The sequence below is a fragment of the Capra hircus genome, chromosome 9 (assembly GCF_001704415.2).
Source record: "Capra hircus breed San Clemente chromosome 9, ASM170441v1, whole genome shotgun sequence".
In the NCBI taxonomy this organism is placed as follows: Eukaryota; Metazoa; Chordata; class Mammalia; order Artiodactyla; family Bovidae; genus Capra; species Capra hircus.
Genome location: NC_030816.1, coordinates 76798072 through 76815589, shown reverse-complemented (window position 1 = coordinate 76815589; position 17518 = coordinate 76798072). Strand labels below are relative to the sequence as shown.

At 40.0% G+C, this 17518-nt stretch overlaps 1 protein-coding gene across 13 annotated transcripts in view; it reads left to right on the top strand.

Annotated features, from left to right (window-relative positions):
• Positions 1-17518, top strand: part of SYNE1 (spectrin repeat containing nuclear envelope protein 1) — a 492337-nt gene that overhangs the window by 74649 nt on the left and 400170 nt on the right. For all 13 annotated transcript variants that reach the window (XM_018053370.1, XM_018053378.1, XM_018053374.1 and 10 more), the window contains exon 3: positions 10485-10546. In XM_018053370.1, the coding sequence (XP_017908859.1) occupies positions 10485-10546 (62 nt within the window). The remainder of the gene's footprint in view (positions 1-10484; positions 10547-17518) is intronic.

Below are 17518 nucleotides of genomic sequence, written 5' to 3'. Positions count from 1 at the left end.
TGTGTCCATAATTTAAAATCTGTGCTCTGGCCACTATGATTTATATTCTTTCTACATCAGAATGCACTCATCCCCTCTCAAGAAATAAAAAATGTCATCCAATTATGTCAGCAAGCTCCAGCTCCAGTGCTGTGTGATCTTCATCTGGTCCAGACACAGGTGAGGCTCCTCAGGTGCAACTCCTCTCAATCCCTAGGCCTGGAAACTAAGAGAGGTTACTGCTTCCCATTCATCCAACATGCAGTCTTGAGACAGGGAGGGACCATTGCAACAGATGCTTCTGTTCAGAAAAGGGAAGAATGGAAAGGAGATGGCAATAATGCTCTGAAGTTATCCTGAAATCCAGCCAGGCACAGGTGGCCCGTCCCTTTCATTCAAGAACAAGGATCATTCCCTGTCTTTTTGATAAGAAGTGGCTCATGTTTGTGGCTGATAGTCTTCTCAGCTTTTTCTTAGCCACATAAATTTGTGGTTCCAAAATCTTCTCTTCATTTTGAATTATCTGGTCCCTTTAGTTCCAATGGGTGTCATTTTTGCTTAACAGATTTGTTGGCTTTCCCTAAATCTGCTTGGAGTTTATCCTGTGCCCTCCAAACCCAAAGTCTGAATTAAACTTTGCATCACAGGTCACTGCAGTTGGCAGTGCCCTGAAGTTTTTCAGAAGCCAGTTTGTCTAGTTGGGATCATCAACCAAGCACTGCCTTAAATCTTTCCAAGTTCTTCACAATGGTCTGAGTCACATTCTTGATTTACTGTTATCCTGAAGCTATTTTTTGCTTTGCAAATCTTTTTCCATGAGAGACTGACAATGGCAGAACAATATTTTTTTCCACTGCGCCATATCAAAGGCTTTCTATGTTTCCTCTAAATTCTGTTTGCAAACTTAATAGTTTGTTCTTTGGTTCATCTCCCGTTCTTCCAGGACCTTATCAGTTCAGTTCAGTCGCTCAGTCATGTCTGACTCTGGGACCCCAGGACCCTATAATATGCAGTTAAAAAAAGCCAGTTGACAGCCTTCTACAGGAAAACCCCCCTAGCCAGTTGCAAAAGTTCAAGTTACTTCCAATGACAGAATATAAACGCATAAAATATGTGTAGTTCTCCTTCCAGTCCCAGTTGGCAGTTTCCTCACTGTTCTTTCAGCCTTGACCAACAGTCTCTTTGTGACCTGCAGCCTCCTTCCCCACCTCATCCCAAGGCCAAAGCCACATGTTTTCAATTTCTTTTAAAGCACCACTGACCCCCAGTAACAATTTCTGTTTCAATTAGCCTTTGCTAAACCACCATCAGGACTTAGAGAGTTAACGCAATAATACATATGGTTTCCGCTGGTCCCGTGGGTGGGCTAGGCGTTTCCTCTGTTGACTGTGCCTGGAAACACTCACTTGGCTACGTTCAGCGGGAAAATCAGCAGGGCTGGCAAGTCCCCTTGTTCACGTGTCTGGCAGTTGGTGGTGGCTGTCACCCTGGGTGCTTTAGGTCTCCTCCAAGTGTCTTTGTTCCTCTAGGACGCTGAGTCACCACCAGGACAGAGTTCATAGACAGCCACGATGGAGCCTCAAGACCTTTTAAAGCCCAGCCTCTGAAATTGGATGAAATCACTTCAGCCATGTTATTGATCAAAGCAAGTCTGAAGGCCCAGTCTAGACTCTGTTGTTGTTGTCGAGTTGCTAAGTAGTGTCTGACTCTTTTGTGACACCGTGGACTGTAGCCCACCAGGCTTCTCTGTTCATGGGATTTCCCAAGCAAGAATACTGGAGTGGGTTGCCATTTCCTTCTCCAGGGGATCTTCCTGACCCAGGGACCAGTCCCACATCTCCTCATTGGTAGGTGGGTTCTCTACCACTGAGCCACCAGGGAAGCCCAGCCAGACTTGCTCGGGGTGAGGGAAGCTGTCTCTCTGTCCTGATAGGAGGAACAGCAAAACCATGTTGCAAAGACTGTGCCGACCAGAATGGCAGGAATTTGTGGACATATTTTGTAATCAGCTATAGCCTGGTCACAGTAAACACCCTCTTCCAACAACACAAGAGAAGGCTCTACACATGGACATCACCAGATGGTCAACACCGAAATCAGATTGATTATATTCTTTGCAGCCAAAGATGGAGAAGCTCTATACAGTCAGCAAAAACAAGACTGGAAGCAGACTGTGGCTCAGATCATGAACTCCTTATTGCCAAATTCAGACTTCAATTGAAGAAAGTAGGGAAAACCACTAGACCATTCAGTTATGACCTAAATCAAATCCCTTATGATTATATAGTGGAAGTGAGAAATAGATTTAAGGGACTAGATCTGATAGATAGAGTGCCTGATGAACGATGGATGGAGATTCGTGACATTGTACAGGAGACAGGGATCAAGACCATTTCCATGGAAAAGAAATGCAAAAAAGCAAAATGGCTGTCTGGGGAGGCCTTTCAAATAGCTGTGAAAAGAAAAGAAGCAAAAAGCAAAGGAGAAAAGGAAAGATATAAACATCTGAATGCAGAGTTCCAAAGAATAGCAAGGAGAGATAAGAAAGCCTTCCTCAGCGATCAATGCAAAGATATAGGAAAAGAACAGAATGGGAAAGACTAGAGATCACTTCAAGAAAATTAGAGATACCAAAGGAACATTTCATGTAAAGATGGGCTCGATAAAGGACAGAAATGGTATGGCCCTAACAGAAGCAGAAGATATTAAAAAGAGGTGGCAAGAATACACAGAAAAACTGTACAAAAAAGATCTTCATGACCAAGATAATCACAATGGTGTGATCACTCACCTAGAGCCAGACATCCTGGAATGTGAAGTCATGTGGGCCTTAGAACTACTAAGAACAAACTATGAGCAAAGCTAGTGGAGGTGATGGAATTCCAGTTGAACTATTTCAAATCCTGAGAGATGATGTTGTGAAAGGGTTGCACTCAATATGCCAGCAAATTTGGAAAAGTCAGCAGTGGCCACAGGACTGGAAAAGGTTAGTTTTCATTCCAATCCCAAAGAAAGGCAATGACAAAGAATGCTCAAACTACCACACAGTTGCACTCATCTCACACGCTAGTAAGAGTGAGAGTGAGAGTGAAGTCGTTCAGTTGTGTCCCGACTCTTTGCAACCCCATGGACTGCAGCCTACCAGGCTTCTCCGTCCATGAGATTTTCCAGGCAAGAGTACTGGAGTGGGTTGCCGAGCCAGGCTTCAGCAATACGTGAACCGTGAACTTCTAGATGTTCAAGCTGGTTTTAGAAAAGGCAGAGGAACCAGAGATCAAGTTGCCAACATCCGCTGGATCATCGGAAAAGCAAGAGTTCCAGAAAAACATCTATTTCTGCTTTATTGACTATGCCAAAGCCTTTGACTGTGTGGATCACAATAAACTGTGGAAAATTTGAAAGAGATGGGAATACCAGACCACCTGACCTGCCTCTTGAGAAACCTATATGCAGGTCAGGAAGCAACAGTTAGAACTGGACATGGAACAGGCTGGTTCCAAATAGGAAAAGGAGTACGTCAAGGCTGTGTATTGTCACCCTGCTTATTTAACTTATATGCAGAGTACATCATGAGAAATGCTGGGCTGGAAGAAGCACAAGCTAGAATCAAGATTGCCAGGAGAAATATCCATAACCTCAGATATGCAGATGACACCACCCTTATGGCAGAAAGTGAAGAGGAACTCAAAAGCCTCTTAATGAAAGTGAAAGAGGAGAGTGAAAAAGTTGGCTTAAAGCTCAACATTCAGAAAACGAAGATCATGGCATCTGGTCCCATCACTTCATGGGAAATAGATGGGGAAACAGTGGAAACAGTGTCAGACTTTATTTTTGGGGACTCCAATATCACTGCAGATGGTGATTGCAGCCATGAAATTAAAAGACACTTACTGCTTGGAAAGAAAGTTATGACCAACCTAGATAGCATATTGAAAATCAGAGACCTTACTTTATCAACAAAGGTCTGTCTAGTCAAGGCTATGGTTTTTCCAGTGGTCGTGAATGGATGTGAGAGTTGGACTGTGAAGAAGGCTGAGCACCGAAAAATTGATACTTTTGAACTGTGGTGTTGGAGAAGACTCTTGAGAGTCCCTTGGACTGCAAGGAGATCCAACCAGTCCATCCTAAAGGAAATCAGCCCTGAATATTCATTGGAAGGACTGATGCTGAAGCTGAAACTCCAATACTTTGGCCATCTCATGCGAAGAGTTTACTCATTGGAAAAGACCCTGATGCTGAGAGGGATTGGTGGCAGGAGGAGAAGGGGACGACAGAGGATGAGCTGGCTGAATGGCATTGCGACTTGATGGACATGAGTTTGGGTGAACTCCAGGAGTTGGTGATGAACAGGGAGGCCTGGCGTGCTGCGATTCATGGGGTCACAAGGAGTCGGACATGACTGAGCAACTAAAATGAACTGATAGCCTGGTCCTGTAATTTTTTTCATGTATAAGTGAAAGTGAAGTGATAGTCACTCAGTCATGTCCGGCTCTTTGTGACCCCATGGACTATACAGTCTGAAATTCTCCAGGTCAGAATACTGAAGTGTGTAGCCGTTCCTGTCTCCAGTGGATCTTCCCGGCCCAGGAATTGAACTGTGGTCTCTTGTTGTGCAGACAGATTCTTTCCTAGCTGAGCTACCTGGGAAGCCCCTTTTCATGTGTATGTTTAATTTAAAATCTAGCATTGGGTAATTTTAAACTGTTTCTTTCTGTTGAAATATTCAATATATCTTAGACCCTACCCATATTATATAACAAAACTAGTGATGATTTTAGTAACTATAAATCAACAATTTGGATCATGTAATTTTGATCCCAAAGCAACTAAAATTTTAATTTAGATCACTGAATTGAGGCTTTTATTAAATGAATAATAGTTATGTTGCCATCATATCTTTTTGTTGTTTTTTCCTTTGTAGCTATATTTGATTGTGTTGAGAAATTCAACCTGCTTATTTCTATTTATAAATTGCTTTCCAACTTTTTTGGGGTGAATATATCTGCATCAGAAATGATGAAAAAACTTTATTAGTTGCAATTAAGAACAATATTATTTTAAATATTTGGTTTGTTTTAAATTAACTTATTTACTCTTTGGAGACTTAGACATCATTGTCATTTAAGCATCCAAAGGGTATAATTAGAGTCTTCAAAAACTAAAAAAGTTAATCATAACTTATTACAAACTGTGAATGTATTAGTATATGATATCCTAATGTTTTTGTTAGAGATGGCAGTGTCAGACTTAACAACTATATCTATTTAAACAGTCTTTCTTCTTGGTATTTCTATATTAAAGATGACATTGATTAAGAATGGATATACCTAGAAATCCAGTATTTTGCTGTTTATGATTGTTCATAACTGTGATAAAAATGTTCATGTTTATAGGCATACCCATGAATGCAATGCTGTGTATCTCAGAAATACATTCTTATGGACAAATTTGTTAAATATATTGAAGTAAGCTGATTTTAATTACTGTTAACATTTTAAATGAGACCATCTGTTAAGAGGATATTGGCATTTATGTTAATTTTTTAAAATTTGGTAGTGCTAGTTAGCAGCTGCTGATGGTTGGGTTGTGTCACAATTGTATATAACATATTTATGTAGAATAAATTTATTAAATTGGTAAAATGAAAATACAATTAACATACTTCAAGGCAGCAAATTTTTCGTGATTGGTTGCAAAGTCTCTCAATAACCCAGGCCACCTTTTCCTGTGGTCTCTGGGCTTCCAGGTGCATGTGTAAGTCACTTAGGACAAACCATGGTTGTGAGAAATCAGCCAGTCTTTTTTACTATGACTCACCAGGAAAAAAGCTATTGGCTATAGTCAGGTGACAGTTTCTGAATAGTTAGATGTAATCCCCTTTGCTGCATTAGGCCCATGTCTGCACGTGTCATGATCTTGCCCTGAAACAGCAGAGTACTGAGGAAATATATACACGGGGCCAAGAAATACAGAAATTGGATATCAGAGCTAGCTCTCTTTATTTTTCACTCACTTTTTAGAGAGGGATATTGCCGTGGGATTTGGGGATTATCACACATAACATTACCCAGGGCTGTGTGCAGCCAGCAGCTTTCCTAGGTAGACATCTCTGTAACTCCTGAGGACCAGCTGTTTTTGAAACAGAGGCAGTGATGGAAGCCGCAGGGTTGAAGGACCTAGAGAATTTTTATAACTAGTTTTGTGGGTTTTTGGTTTTTTTTTATCCTCACAGTATGGCTTTTAGAAAGGAATCAAGTTCAAGCTCTAGGAGAGGGGATATTGAGCTGCATCTGCCCAGTAACACTCACCTAGACCAGAACTTGGTCCTGAATCAGAGCGCATTGCATGTTCCATTCTGGCTTCTCATCTCATCTCTCCTCTGTGTGATGCTGCTATTCCATCCAGATATTTCAGGATGCATTTCCAGTGGGCATGAATTCTCATAATCTTCCCTCTCAAACCTGCTACTTTTTTCTTCCCTCCTTCCTCCCTTCCCTCCCTCCCTTCTTTTTTCTTCTTATTTCAGGAACTTATGGCGTCTAAAACTTGGCACTGCCACTGAGTAACCTTGGTCAGAATGCTTAACCTCTGTGTACTTTGGTTTTCTTTCTTTTTGATTTTTGGTCACACCAGCGGCTTGCAGACCTGTGCTCCCTGTCATGGAAGTGTGGATTTTTAACCACTGGACCATCAGGGAATTGCCCCAGTTTTCTTATTTGTAAAATGGACATTAAAGTAGTTCCTCTCATAGATTTTTTATAAGAATTCAAAGAGTTAATAAATATTTATTACACAAGACATAATAATTAATCAATTTAAATATAATATGATCTATAAATAGATAGGGAAACAAGTGCCTGATACATAGGAAGACTTAACCATTATTATTATTTGGGTTTGTTTCCGGTAGGTACTTGAAAGTTAAAAGGGCATGTTTAATGTGATTACAAATAGTGGTTTCTTTAAATTTTATTAATATATCCAGATTTTCTCTAAATTTAAAGACTTTGCTTTGTATTTTCTTTATTAATTTAGTAGGATTTATATGTCACATTTGTGGGCATTGGGGACAAAGTTACTGTCCTCAGGGGTTTATATTCTACCAGGCAGTCCAGGATTCTGACCTGAAGCCCAGGAGAGGTCAGCTCCAGAGATGAAATCTTCTCTAGAGCTTATGTTTAGACTTCAGCCAAAAGGTTTCTTTTTTGTTTGTTTTTTAGTTTAGAAAGTTGACATTACATTTCTTTGAGCATAACCTTTCAAAGGTGAGGAATTGAGGTGATACCTTTTTCATCTGTGATCCTTACAACAATCAGTTTATAGCAAACAGTTGACACTCAATAGATGTTGGCGTAGAGAATAGAATTCACCTTTTCCTTGAAAGCCATTATACCATTTCAATCATTTAAAAACTATTTTATCTATTTTATTTAGTATTTTGGGCTGCTGCAGGTCTTAGCTGCGGCATCTCTCATTGCAGCCCAAGGCCTCCAGAGCACATGGGCTCTGTGACTGAGGCGCATGGGTTCAGTTGCCACTGGCATGGGGGATCCCAGTTCCCCAAGCAGGAAATGAACCCATGCCTCCTATTGGAAGGTGGTCTCCCAACCAGTGGACTACCAGGGAAGTCCCCTGGCATTCATCTCCGTATATCTCTAATTAAAGCCTTCTTGAAGCAGACCTGTTTTTCTTTGTATATTAGTTTCCCCTTATTGCATAACAAGTTACCAAACTTAGCAGTTTAAAATGATGTTCATTTGTTATCTCCAGATTCTTGTGGGTCAGGAGTCTGTGCAGATAGCTATGCCATCTGCTCATGGTCTCATGGGTCCGCAGTCAGGGTGCTAGCTGGGCTGCACTCTCATCTGGAGCTTGAATAAGGAAGAATCCACTTTCAAACTCATCCAGAATTCATTTCCTTGTGTGGGATGGAGCTTCTTCCAGGCTCTTGGCTGGAGGCTGCCCCCCTCACCCACTACTTCCAGAGGCAGCCTGCATTTCTCTGCTCCAGGACCCTCTCCAGGGATTGGTCACATCTTGGCTGTTGGGTTGTTTAAGCCAAAAAGAGTCTCTCACTCCAGTCAGCTCAGGAGTCTTACGTGAAGTAACACGTTCATGGGTGTGGCATGGCATCACCTTTGCTGTCTTCTGTTGATTAGAAGCAATTCACAGGTTCTGGCTGCAGTTGTCCACACAAAGGTCGTGGACTCTAGGACATGGGAATTCTTGGAGGTTACCCTATAGTATGTTCACCACACTCCCCATGGGATGGAGTCCCTGTAATGCTTCTATCTTGTTACATTACTGTACCCTCCACTGTATACTTTCCCTTTCTTTTTTCTCTCCACCTCTAAATATTTACTTTAATTATAATTTTTTTTTTCTGTTTTGACTTGCCTACCTTTTTCTTCCAGTTTTATGGAGATATAATTGACATGAAGCGCCATACGAGTTTAAGGTGTAGAGTGTAATGATTTGGTTTACGCACACTATGAAATGATTCTCACAGTAAATTTAGTGAATATCCCTCATGTCATATAGATACAAAGTTAAAGAAATAAAAAAAAAGTTTTTTTCCTTGTGATGAGAACTCTTAGGATTGATGGTCTTTAAACCACTTTCATATATAACATATAGCAGGGTCAGTTGTGTTTATCATGCTGTATATTACTGTAGTGCATTGTTCATTGCATTGCAGCAACAATAAAGTACTTAATTTATCTTTTAACTGGAAGTCGCACCTTTTGACCACCTTCATCCAGTTCCCCCCCCCCCCCCCACCACCACCACCACTTCTGCTAACCACAAATCTGATTTCTTTTTCTATGACTTTGTTTGTTTTTGAAGTATAATTGAAAAGTATAAATACTATGCTAGTTCCTGTTACACAACACAGTGATTCACTATTTTCATATATTTCGAAGTGATCACCATGATAAGTCTAGTTACCAACTGTCACCATAGAAAGATATTACATAGTAATTAACTATATTCTCCACCCTGTACACTTCATACCTGTGACTCATTTATTTTGCAACTGAAAGTTTGTACCTCTTAATCTCACTCTCCTATCTCTTTCTTCCCCTCAATGCCTCTAAGCAACCACCTGTTTGTTCTCTGTATCTATTACTTTTTTTTAATTTTTAGATTTCACATATAAGTAAATCATCCAGTATTTATCTTTTTCTTTCTCACTTATTTCATTTAGCATAATACCCTCTAGATCCATCCATGTTGTTGCAAATAGCAAGAAATCATTTTTTATGGCTGACTAATATTCCACTTTATAAATATGGATTTATACCACATCATGTTCTTTGCCTTTTATCCATTCATCTATTGATGGGCACTAAGCTTGTTTCCATAGCTTGGGTATTATAAATGATGATACAGTGAACATAAGGGTGCATATATCTTTTCTAAATGGTGTTTTCATTTTCTAAATATCCAGGAGCAGAATTGCTGGATTGTATGGTAGTTCTGTTTTTAAATTCTTTGAGGAATCTCTATATTGTTTTCCATAGTAGCTGCGCTAATTTATGTTCCTTCCAGTGGTGCATAGGGTTGCATTTTCTCTACATCCTTGTTATTTTATCCAACACTTGTTATTTGTTGTTTTTTTGTAATAATAGGTTTGAGATAATATCTCATTGTGCTTTGATTTGCATTTTCCTGATAATTAGTGATGTTGAGCATCTTGTCACATACCTGTCGTCCATGCACATGTCTTCTTTGGAAAAATATGTGTTTAGATCCTCTGCCCACTTTTCAGCTGGATTTTTTGTTTTTGATGTTGAGTGATATGAGTTCTTTGTATATTTTGGATATTAACATCTTACGAGATACATCATTTGCAAATATCTTCTCCCATTCTGTAGGCAGCCTTTCTGTTTTGTTGATAGTTTCCTTCACTGTGCAAAAACTCTGCAGTTTGATATAGTCCCATTTGTTCACCTTTGCTTTTGTTTCCCTTGCCTGAGGATGAGTATTAAAAATATGTTACTAAGACCAGTGCCAAGGAGCATACTGCCTATGTTGTCTTCTGGATATTTACCTTTAGAGTCACCGTGGTAGAGACCATGTCCTGTTTATCTGTCTGCATCCCATAGAAGTTAGTTTTAAAAAAAAAAACAGCGTATTGAATTTAATTATTCAATGAGTTTTCAGTAAGTGAATGAAAATAAACATATGGCTAAAATTTCACAAATTTTAAAGCATTTCCTGATGATTTTTTAAAAAAATAGTCAAATTGCTTAATATATTTGGAGCTTTATTGATTTTTCCTTCAAGATAATAATTGGCAAGATGAATTACAAGATAAAATAATCTATATATATTATTACAGATAATTAGGGCTTCCCTGATGGCTCAGTTGTAAAGAATCTGCCTTATATGTGACATATATATTATAGATAATAATCATTTCTAGAATTGTGTGACTATGAATTTTTCCATGATACAACTTCCTGACTTGTTTTCTAACCAGATAATTCTTTTTCTTCCAGATGAACAAGAGATAGTACAAAAACGTACTTTCACGAAATGGATCAACTCTCATCTGGCCAAGGTAAATAAAACTCCCCAGAGTTCTATGTTTATTTAGTTTGAGCCAATAAATCATTAAATTCACAGTATAAAATAGCACCACCACGATCACTGTCACCCTTAGGCAGTACTGGGAGTCCTACAAATTTGATTGTCACCTAAGTCTGGTATTTGCTGACCTTGCCTTTAGATAATTAACAGATAACCAGAGTAAAGAGCAGTTACTTCATGTCAATTCCATGAATCCTGATGGAATATTTCATCCACTTCTTTCTTCTGAACTAACCTGTGTGCCATACCAGAAGGAGGATTCATGCTAGATTTTTGTTTGTATTTGTTTGTATTTGGAACAGAAACAATGAATGGTCTACCCTGAGCAGAGAATTTAATCTGAAGAGATTGTAATGGTGTCTAGACTCCCCTCTCAAGTGGTTTTAGAGAAAAGTAACTATGGGGTCAGGACACTACAAAGACTAATCATTCTGAGATTATGCATACTGATGTTGGATGGTGTCAGGCGACTATGTATTCATTCATTGTAATTATTTTGAACATAAATACTAATGTAAAGCAAATTCCCAGGTAGGTACATTACAATAAAATTAATCTCTTATAATGGTGAACAACTGTGTGAACCAAAAAACACTGCATTTGTAAAAATAATGTCGACGATACAATGATTTTCTGTGTTCAGTTAGAGGATCTTTGCTGAGGTGCTTACCTGTAGTGTTCAAGGTATGATCCTATTAATATGAGCAATTTTTGACTGGGGACTTTCCCCAAAGCTTCTTTTATCATTCAGAAGCAAAACACGACAACTAATTTCAGTGGTATGGCACACATTTACTGCTTACTGTGTGTCTTTGCTCAGAGAAGGCAATGGCACCCCACTCCAGTACTCTTGCCTGGAAAATCCCATGGACGAAGGATCCTGGCAGGCTGCAGTCCTTGGGGTCACCAAGAGTTGGGCACGACTGAGCAACTTCCCTTTCACTTTTCACTTTCATGCATTGGAGAAGGAAATAGCAACCCACTCCAGTGTTCTTGCCTGGAGAATCCCAGGGACAGTGGAGCCTGGTGGGCTGCCGTCTATGGGGTCGCACAGAGTCGGACATAACTGAAGCGACTTAGCAGCAGCAGCAGCAATGTGTCTTTGCTAGGCTTTGGAGACAGGAAAGAAGATTGTAAAACACTTTCCCAGGCCTTGAGAAGCTCACAGTCCAGCAAAAAACTGGAGACTTGCATAACAAGTCTAGATACAGGATTCAATTGGCTTGTCTTTTCTAGGATCTGTCTCCAAAAACCTCTTGGTGAGATGGGAATTCTCTGGCCCAGTGGCTGCACCAAGAACCTGCCCTGTGACAAGGCAGTGAAGGACTTTGGGGCCCATTTTCTCAGGCTTAGGAGGGTGCCATCTCTCTATGGCCATTACTTACACTAGAGACTGGTCATCCTTTGCAAAATTCTTGCTTTTCCAAAATAAAAATAAAGTTATTGTTTTTTCATATTGTGAAATAGTTACATGCTCATTGTAAATCATTTTAATAGTCCTTAGAAAAATGTAATGAAAGTAAGTGAAAGTGTTAGTCATTCAGTCGTGTCTGACTCTTTGCGATCCCATGGACTGTAGCCTGTCAGGCTCTTCTATCCGTGGAATTCTCCAGGCAAGAATACTGGAATGGGTAGCCATTCCCTTCTCCAGGGGACCTTCCCAACCCAGTGATCGAACCCGAATCTCCTGCACTGCTGGTGAACTCTTTACCATCTGAGCTACCAGGGAAGCCCAATGAAAGTAAAAATCACCTTAAATCCCACAATCCTGATGCAACCATTACTGAAGTATTGATCACTGTTTCCCTTCACATGGACATGCATAATTTCATGTAAATGCCTCTAGAGGATACTGTTCTGGATGCCTGACTTCACTCAGCACATCCTCCCATGTCAATAGATACAGAGTCATAGAAACATTTTAATGGCTGAATAACATTTTTATTATAAATATAATAAAATTATAATTACAAATTAGCTATAATAGTTGCCTATTAATGATCACTTACATTGTTGCCAATTGGTTAATATTATATAAAATACCACAGTGAAAGTCCTTGGGCATGTATATATCTGTACACATGTGTTATTTTTTTCTACTTAGAATAAATTTCTAGAAGTAGGTGGATAGTCCACAAGTATACACATTTATGAGCTTCCCTGGTAGCTCACCTGATGAATCTGCCTGCCATGCAGGAGACCTTTATTCAATTCCTGGATTGGGAAGATCCCCTGGAGAAGGGATGGGCTCCCCACTCTAGTATTCATGGGCATCCTCATGGCTCAGACAGTAAAGAATCTGCCTGCAATGTGGGAGAACTGGGTTCAATAACTGGGTTGGAAAGGTCCCCTGGAGAAGCGATGGGCTCCCCGCTGCAGTATTCAAGGCATCCCTCATGGCTCAGACAGTAAAGAATCCACCTGCAGTGTGGGAGAACTGGGTTCGATACCTGGGCTGGGAACATCCCTCGGAGAGGGGCATGGCAACCCACTCTAATATTCTTACCTGGAGAATCTCCATGGACAGAGGAGCCTGGAGGGCCACAGTCCATGGTGTTGCAAAGAATCTGACATGACTGAGTAGAGCACAGCACAGGCACATTTATAAATTTAATAAATAACCAAGAACTTAGGAGAATGCCTCTTTCCTCACACTATCAATAATCTTTAAGATTAGCAGTATTTTTAAATCTGAGTGGTGAAAAAGCTTTTAATTATTTTCATCTTTATTTTTTCATGGAGTTGAATATCTTTGTGGGAGGTTTTAAAGCAGAATTCCTGAGATATACTTATTTACATACTGAATTCTTAAAAAGAAGTTAAAATCAGAATGTGTGCCATGGCACACAGTATACAAAGGGCCTTTGTGGAGAGACTGTAGGCCAGGAGCTCATTTTCTTCTTTACATTTATCACCATTCTTTCATTGTTTCAGATTGCTTTGCATGTTTTTGTGCTGAATGGGTATTGGAATAATAGTGTGTATCCTTTTCCATTGTTTTTCTTAGTCCTGCTAGGAGACCTTGCTCCTGCTATTTCCCGCCTAAATATCTAAGTCCTACCTTTAATGTTTAGTGCAAACCTTTCTCATTCATGAAGTCATTTCTGACCACATGTGAAACAGTGAGCCAGGCCCCAGCAGATGCTCCAGAATATAAGCAGTTTCCCTGGCAACCATCCCCCAGTGCCATCCCCCTGTCTTCTCTGCTATTCCTGCCTCTGGTTTGGTTAGAATCTGAAGTCTCAGCACTCCTCCAGAACCTGCAGCAGGAGGAGAAGTTCAGTGTCTTAAGTGATTTCATACTATTTCCTATCTCACCTTCCCAACAATGCTGTGAAATCTCTAACATATGCTAATTATTGGAATTCACAGTGGAATATTACTTGGCCATAAAAAGAAATACATTTAGGCCATTGGTAGAGGGGTGGATGGACCTAGAGGATACAGGTCATACAGCGTAAGTCAGAAAGAGAAAAATAAATATTATATATTAATGCGTGTATGTGGAATCTAGAAAAATGGTGCAGATGAACCCATTTGCAGGAATAGAAATGCAGACAGGAAGCAGACATGTGGAGACATGGGGAGGGGGAGGAGGGGTGGGGTGAACTGGGAGGTTGGGATTGACATATATACACTATCACGTGTAAGTAAATAGCTAGTGGGAAGCTGCTGAATAGCCCAGGGAGCTCAACTCAGTGCTCCGTGGTGACCTAGAGGGATGGCGTGAGGGTGAGGTGGGAGGGAGGTTTAAGGAGGAGGGGACATATGTATACATATAGCTGATACACTTCGTTGTACAGCAGAAGCTAACACAACATTGTAAAGCAACTTACTCAAATTAAACAAAGAAACCGCAATAGCTCTGAGCACGACACTAAGCACCATTTGCTTAATAAAACAGCAACAGCAAAGAGTCTTTATCTTTCCTTACTTTATGAGACTAGTAAAGACATCAATCACATGAGGAAAAATAACAATTAATTTCTGGCACTGTGCTAGGTGCTTAACCCAGGTTATTTTATAGCGAACTTCATCATACACCTGGTCGTTGGTGCTGCTGAGGTTTTAATGCAGATGTAAGCCTGAAGTCCACTTGGTTTCCCTACTTTACACCATTTTATGTTGATGGTATCATTCGGAAAGACCCAGAAAATTGCTATCTCCACAACTACTTCGTTAGAAACTTACTGCCATAGAGATTTTGTCGTTGTTTTCTCCTCTGTTCTTGTTATTTTTTGTTTTCCTGTCTCTTGACAACTGAAACAGAGGTGCTGATACTTGTTATCCAGAGCTTATCTATAGTGACAGCATAGTATCTTGCCAAAAGCACAGCTTCTTTGGAAAATATTTTCCTTTTTATGATTCACTCATAGTTGGAAAACATTTTGAAAATCAGATCTGACCCCATGACCCTGCTTTGACACTCGAGAGTTTTAGGAGAGCTACAGAGTGCCTGTTCACGTCTGTGACTGTCTTGGCAGCTGATGCCGTGGTTCCTTGTTCACCCTTCTCTCTCGTCCCCACCCTCTGCTCACCTTTATCCCTATCTGAGTTTCCTCCTGTCTGAGTTTCCCCCAGGCTTGTTTCTCGCTCATTCTCCCTCCCACCCTGCTCCCATTCCTGTGTCACCCCCATCTCTCCCACCCTATCTCCTCCTCCATCGCACCTCCACCCAACTCCCTTCCATCTGTATCTCAATCCCGAGTCCCTGCTTTATCCCTGTTTCCATCTCTATTTCTCTCTGCATCCCTTCTCTGTAAAAAAAAATATATATGCAAACTAGGCTTCACAGTATGGTTGAAATCACCATACATATCCACCCAAATTTAAATGGAAACACACACTTCCCTCCCCAATGCAATGTGCTCACTTGCTTCTGAGATTAATGCCTTTCTTGCAACAGAAGCAGGATCAGGTTCATATCTTTGATCTGGCCTCTGGACATCGTAGGGCTTCCCTGGTGCCTCAGCCAGTAAAGAATCCACCTGCAATGCGGGAGACCTGGGTTTGATCCCTGGGTTGGGAAGATCCCCTGGAGAAGAGAAAGGCTACCCACTCCAGTATTCTGGCCTGTATAGTCCATGGGTTCTCAAAGAGTCAGACACAAATGAGTGACTTTCACTTTCACTTTCTGGACACTGTGTCACTTTTCCTGTTGTCTCTGTGAGAAGGCTTGCTCCCAAAGCCATTGTGTGATGCTGGAGTGTGTCCGTCAGCCTGTCACCCCAGGTGTGGACAACACGCACCTGTACAGACACACAGACACATATATCTTAGTTACCTGGGTTCCACAGAAGCATGTATCATGCCCAGAGTCTTATTAAGTCTCCTGTGAAAGCAGCTTCTTAGATTTTTGGTCCTCAGCTCCTACTTACCCTTTTGTCCTCCTTATTTTATTTTTTAAATAAAGTATAGTTGCTTTATTGGGGTATAGTTGCTTTAGAGTGTCGTGCTAATTTCTGCTACACAACGAAGTGAATCAGCCATATGTTTATTTATTTTTTTTAATTAATTATTTATTTATTTATTTATTTTTTTAAATTTTAAAATCTTTAATTCTTACATGCGTTCCCAAACATGAACCCCCCTCCCACCTCCCTCCCCACAACATCTCTCTGGGTCATCAGCCATATGTTTACATAGACCCTCCTCCCTTTGGATCTCCTCCCCAAGTCCTCACACTCCATCCACCTAGGTCACAGAGCACTGAGCTGACCTCCCTCTGCTATACAGCAGGTTCCCATAGCTATCTGTTTTACCTTTTAATGATACATAGATATCATCCCTAGCCTCTGGTTTTCAGTCATAGAGCAGGCCCCAAACCATACTTAGAATAAAAATATTTATCGTTAGAGAAGGAACCACAGAGAGGCAATTTGATCTGCCTCAAGGTCTTTTCTTATCCTCTAGAGATTCAGGAGCCAACTTTTCTTCTTGCTTCTTGCTTATTAAATACCAAAGGCCAGTAGTTTGGCCTGTAACTGACAGTCTGCTCCAAGGATGGAGCCCTAATTGCTATCAGCCTTGAAACGACCTGGTGTTTTGTAATTTGTTGGGTCAGATTGAGTTCAGTTTGATGTACTGTTTGTGGTCATTTACTTTGTCCAGTAAATATGCAGCCGGCTTAGACCTGGTATTAGTCAACTGTGGCCATAGACTATGTGACTTAAACCAGGAAAATTTATTTCTTGAAATTCTGGAGACTGGGAAGTTCAAGATCAGTGTGTCGACAAATTCAGTTCCCAGTTCTCTAAAAATGAGAAAGGAGAAAAGTGCTAAATTGGCAGGAAAAAGAAAAGTTTCAACTTTTTTCTAGAATGCAAGTTGTAAGTATTTTGCAGGATCTCTATTGCCTTGAGAGATTGTATATAAGTCATGAGGATTTTTATGGATTTAAACTAGGATGATAAACCATCTCACCCTAAATTCTGTGATAATGCCTTACTACTATAGTGCCTTCTTTAAAAGGCAAAGTTTTCTAGTTTGTGTAAACAAACTAAACAAAAATAAATAAAGCTTTTATTTTAAAGAACAATTTACAAGACTTCTTATTTAGAAAGAAAGCTTTGTGTGTCAATTATATTTCAATAAATTGGGAAAAAATGATTGTATCTGTTTTCTCAAAATCTTTTTTGGAAATTGACCTTTTCCAAAAAAAGGTGGTGACAGGTTTAAGAGCTGTAATGTTGAACTGAGAAGCAAGAAAATTTCCTTTTCTGTCCTATGGTCATTTAGTCTTGGCTACACAGGAGATGTTCAAAAGATGCTTCATGGACATGAATTTGGGGAGGCTTTTTATTTCAGTTTTGTTCTAGGCTGCTTTTCTCAGTTGCAAATAAGTAAAGTAATTACTGCTAATTAAATAAAAGAATAAACTCTTTCATGGATGACATTTTATTCGATTGTAAAATTCTTTATAAATATTTTGACAAGAGTATGA